Source organism: Condylura cristata, unplaced genomic scaffold (genome assembly GCF_000260355.1).
Source record: "Condylura cristata isolate star-nosed mole 26May11 unplaced genomic scaffold, ConCri1.0 scaffold00016, whole genome shotgun sequence".
Classification (NCBI taxonomy): Eukaryota; Metazoa; Chordata; class Mammalia; order Eulipotyphla; family Talpidae; genus Condylura; species Condylura cristata.
This window is the reverse complement of record NW_004567117.1, coordinates 37786816-37792039: the sequence shown is the minus strand read 5'-3', so window position 1 is coordinate 37792039 and position 5224 is coordinate 37786816. Positions and strand designations below refer to the sequence as shown.

The 5224-nt window shown below is 45.7% G+C and overlaps 1 protein-coding gene across 4 annotated transcripts in view; it reads right to left on the bottom strand.

The window, feature by feature from the left end:
- Positions 1-463: 463 nt before the first annotated feature.
- Positions 464-5224, bottom strand: part of NEDD4L (neural precursor cell expressed, developmentally down-regulated 4-like, E3 ubiquitin protein ligase) — a 295709-nt gene continuing 290948 nt past the window's right edge. For all 4 annotated transcript variants that reach the window (XM_012725849.1, XM_012725846.1, XM_012725847.1 and 1 more), the window contains one exon: positions 464-5043. In XM_012725849.1, the coding sequence (XP_012581303.1) occupies positions 4941-5043 (103 nt within the window). In that variant the 3' untranslated portion in view covers positions 464-4940. The remainder of the gene's footprint in view (positions 5044-5224) is intronic.

Here is a 5224-nt window from a genome sequence, read left to right as displayed (position 1 = left end):
CTCCCTTTCCCAACTGAGGGGCAGGTCAAAGTCAAGAGGAAGCTTAGTACTAAGGAAAAGGGAAAATTCCCAGGAGTCTGGTTTGAACAGGGAACTGACACCCAATCTGGATTTTGATAGCATCCATCCCCCGAGACCACCCTGGCCTTCATTTCTGCATCTCATTCACTCACATAATCCAGGGCTGGTTGGACAAGCAGGAGAGGTGAAGTGCGGCTTTTCAGAAGGACCCGCAGATTAACCTAGCGTTACACAGTCTTTTTCAAGACAGATGGATGAGAATAGATGTGAACCCCCGTAAACATAAGCCATATGCTTTGTCTAGAGTTTAATCATGTTTTTAAAAGCATAGAACATTTAGGGAGACGAGGGAAATGAACATACTGTAAATCTTCAAGCACTTAAGCCACGGAAACAATTAAAATGATGCATCGTGAAATTTTAAATCAGACAACCCATCATACTCGATGTAGAAAATGTTCCAGCGTCCATAATCTTTATTAAATATTTGACAAGTTGCATCACTTCTTTACAATGACTTCATTTTGTGACATTATTACTCTTTTGCCATCAGGATAACAAACCACAATTTGTCTTAGAGCTCTTAAGAAAAATGAAAAACAAAAAGGAGTTCTTAAGCTTTTCCCTGTGTATCAAATTCAACCATATTTGAAAGCTCTTCTGATTGTGAAAATGAGCATTATCCTTAAGTTGTCTTTAAAAAATGTCAAAGCAGTTTGGTTTTTAATCATTGTATCAAATAGTACTTGGCTTTTTATTAGGAAGGGGGTTTTCATAAAAAGTTATGAAACATTGACAATTCATTTGGAATGCTTGAAACTCTTTCCACCTTAAACGTCACTGTTTTTCTTTCTTATGTTCCATTGAGTACAGATGCTCAATTAAGAGATGGCAGCAAATTAACATCATCTTCTTGGGGTTCTCCTGGACTCTGAGGGCCAGAATTCTTAGGGCAAAGCCTGGAGGGACAGTGTTTACGCTCCCATTCAAAACCAGAACACTCAAAAAAGGTGTAAAAATGCTATACAAATATATACATATATTTGGACAGCATGAGTACATATGTGTGTACAGACATCACATACGTAATAGGAAGAACAAAGTTGCCAGAGTTGCCATGAGAGGAACCCTGATCATCCAGGTGAGCTGGGCCAGAGGGAGGGCTGGCGTGGGCACAGGTGTCTGCAGACACAGGTCTGGGCATGACAAAGGCTTTGATGCACTTCTGCCAAGTAGAGACTGCAGTACATGGAGGTCTGTAGCCGAACACTTTTCCAGTCATTATTACTCTTTACAGACAAAACCAACAGATAAAAAGACACAGGTTTGAACCACACATCGCTTGGCATGTAACATCTTGAACAAAGAATGGATGTCTGGGGAGAGGCTTTCTTGGAAAACTCCACATCAACAGAAAGCTGTCCTTTTCTGTAAAACATTATGTTGTCAGGTGTGTCCTAAGGCTGCAGCTCAGTCTCTGACATCCTGGGGGTTGGAGGGGCGGGGAGCGTGTGCAGGTGCAGACACTTGATTAAGGCTTAGATAAATTAAAAAAAGTGGTCCGAAGTATATCACATTTTCTTCACCGTTTTAAAATCTAAAGTACAAAGTGGAGGCCTGAAATTGGCAGTTTTGACGTGACTTATGATGTACCCCAAAGCCAGAAGTCGACAGAGGTAGCTCATAATCTCCTTAGGGGAGGTTACCCTGCACATTAGCGCTCCCTACTGGCGAGGCAGAAAATGACACTAGATGGCATCTCCGCCTCCCTTCAGTTCCTGGGTGCAGTTAAGGTGAGGGAAGAGGCAGAGGAAGAGCTAATGCAGTGGGAAGGGTCTTGAGGACTGCAGAACTTTATAGATTGCAAAATTTTAGACGCAGATTCAAGACTTAGGAAAACACTAAAGTGAAGTAGTAACTGTTAAACAATTAGAAGCTTGCGGTATATGAACAAAAAAGATGCATTTGTAAGTGGCAAGATGAAACAGCAAGAGTATCGTGTTGTTTATTTAACAACGCGCGATGTAGAAAATGGTTCAAAAACTCAGTAAACCATTTCTATGTGGGAGAAATCATCCACGTCAGGTTGCTTTACACCATTTGCCTTGGGGTATCAGGCAGTATTTGATGGCGGCCTCCAAAGGGCCTGGAAACAAAATGAGGACTCATCTTCCCTCCTGTGGCTGGGGGGGTTGGGGCGGGGAGATCGCTCCAGGAAAGCCAGCCATGGAAAAGGTTTTGCACAAAGAGCACTGATGTGGAAATTAACTCTCCAGCAGACACTTGCCTCATTGCTTCCTGATCCAGAGGTAGCAGGTAAGAGCAGGCACCACCAGAAGTTAACCCCGCGGGGCAGAATGTCCAAATTCAGCTTCAGGCCAACAGGGGGCAAGAACAGAAATACCCAGGCAAAGAGGCAGCAGTAAGAACCCACATCCATGCTGGAATTTCTTAGCCGCAGGGCAAAGTGGCCCATGAGAAACATCTCGTTTTCAGACCAAAGAAACCGGGCTAAGGTTACGCTCTGTGAACAGAGAGGTCCTAGAGGCCCTGGACCAGGGATCAGAGTTGCTGCAAAGGACCCTGGATTTTTGCCCCAGGCCTGCTGCCGGGGAGGGGCGGGCAAGTGGGGCCCAGGAATGACCCTCTTTACCCAATTACATGAGGATGAAGGAGCGTGACCATCAGAATTTAAATAAGATCAGTAAGTATTCCAGGGAACCTTTGATTAAAAAACAATCCCCCTCCCCCACCCCAGACCTAGCACACACTTCGCTGTCACTGTCAGCAGGCATTGGGGTAGATGCACAGTCCAGGGCTATGTCAATGGATGTTATCTGTCCCTGACTTCCAAATGGCCTTAAAATGGGTTTTCTTTCAAATTTCCAATGCTCTGGTAAATTTACATTAGTGAATATTCTGATTAAGAGTTTATAAATGTCAGAAGATCCCCAACTCTTAGCCTAGAAGCCTTGGGTTCCTCCCCCGCCCCACACACAATGACGTGATCACCCAGGCTCTGGCCTGAGTCCTAACAAAGCTGAGTCTGGACGATGAGGGGCGGGAGGAGGGGGTTATATGGCTAGAAGGGAAGGCATTCCAGCAACAGAGAAACGATTAAGAACACTGCTTTTCTAAGTACTCAACATCTATCTATGTTTTCTGATACTAGTGGGTATTTTAAATTCCCTATGAAACAGTCGCCAATACTTGGCTTTATAGAAATCCACTTTCTCAACAACCAGGCCCTAACACCCTTTTGGACAACTCATTTACAACCATGGACATTGATAGCTTCTCATGGGCCCCCTGGAGCTGAGGACGCATGAATTTCTGCTCTCAAAAGGAGGCCTTGGACTCACAATAATTTTGGTCTTAGCTACAACTGGCAAATGATCGAATCTCTGGTGTCCCTTGACGGCCACAACAGGGAGCAGGTCAACTGGGTTCGAGAGGACAGTGGGGCTGCTGGGCCCCCACACTGCCTCAGGCCTCTCTGCAAACAGGACATAGATCCACAGGGAGAACGAACAGGGTCACTGCACCGCCCCCTCGATCCTGCACCACCAGCAGCTTCACAGCTGCTCTCACTTTCCAACCAGCACAGAAGAGACACTCGGGCAGGGAGGCATCGGAGCATGCAACGAGTCACAGGGAACAAAACCCGGGAGAGCAAGTGTCTATTGAATGAACCTTCGTAGGTGAGTGGAAGCCGCAAGACAATTGGGAGGGCAGGTGCACCTCGGCTTACACGGGGGTTTCTACACCAGCAGCCAGAGTCACAACTGCACTGGCACCGGGTGTGCAGCGAGAGGAAATCACCACATTTCATGTTTCTGATAAAGAACGAAACATCAACAGAACCAGCTAGGACCTCCAGGGGGAACATAAAGTGCCTTCAGAATCGGATTGGCCGGAACAAAAATGGGTTATCGGCTACCATCAGCAAATGCGCACTAATAACAGACTAAGCAAATCTGGTTTCCACAGCTTCAGACTGAGCAGGGCCAAGTTTCATCCAAACGTCGCTACTACAAACAGCAAAGAGAAAATAGAATAAATGGATGACTGTACAGTGTTGGGAGGGGTCAAGTCATTTCTCGGAGGAGAAATAACAGTCCACCCCATCTCGGGTGTCGCTGGCGCACGTGATCACTTCTGAGGAATAATGGTGTGATTCCTTCAGGTCAACACAAAATTTGTCATGCTGTGTTCACTTCTCTCGGCCTGGAGCTATTATGCTCAATTTGTCCCAAAAAAATGTAATATCCAGTTTGTTTTCATTCTGAGTATGGAAAAAAAAATGATCATGATGGCTACTGTCATATCTTAAATTCTGTGAAAAGTACTCATCTGTAGGAGGTTTGTTGACAAAAATCAGTCTTCCGGTGCTAATAAAGTAGGGGTGGGGGTGTCAAAGTCCTTCAAAAATAAAAATGTCACTGACATTAAGCCTGGTATGAAATTCAAATACAAAAAAAAATATGCTCGCTTTCCAAGTACATGAGACATCTTTAATCGTAATGAAATAAAATCTGAAAATCGGTCTAAATCATTTGAAAAAGTAAACATGAGTCGTAATACTATACCTGTAGCATGATTAATTCCATTCATTGTCATTATAAAGTATGTAAAATATTTATTAAGGGCTTGGCCTACAGAGGCACAACATAAATAGAGTTAAGTCCTCCTGAAATGATATTCGTGGACACATCAACCAGTTGATAATTTGTAGTGGAAAATGCAGGAACGCGCCCCGGACTGGGTTCCGCTGGGCTCGGGCAAGTCTCCGGCGCAGGCGGCTCAGGGCTCCCCGGCCCGGCCACTGCTCTTCTGCGTGGTCTCTGCAATGTCTGTCAGCAAATGCGAAAGTGCAGGCAGGGCTTGCTGGACGAACACCCGCTCGAGGCCAGGGGCCACTAATCCACCCCCTCAAACCCTTGAGCGTTTTCCACAGCCATGAGGAGCTTCTCTCGTAAATCTTCAAAGGTTTCATACGGAGGTAAATCAAGGCGGTTAAAGCTGCAAAAGCAATGAGAAGCACAGATCAAGAGCCAGCACCGTCCTGGTCACAGCGGCCTTCTAGGGCCTGGCTAGTGGGCACTGAGCGTTGGAGCCCAGGGATGTGTTTTTTAGCGCAGAACTGGCCTGTAGGCCAGAGGTGTCGGGGTGAGAAGAGTCACCAGAGGCAGAGTGGGGAGCA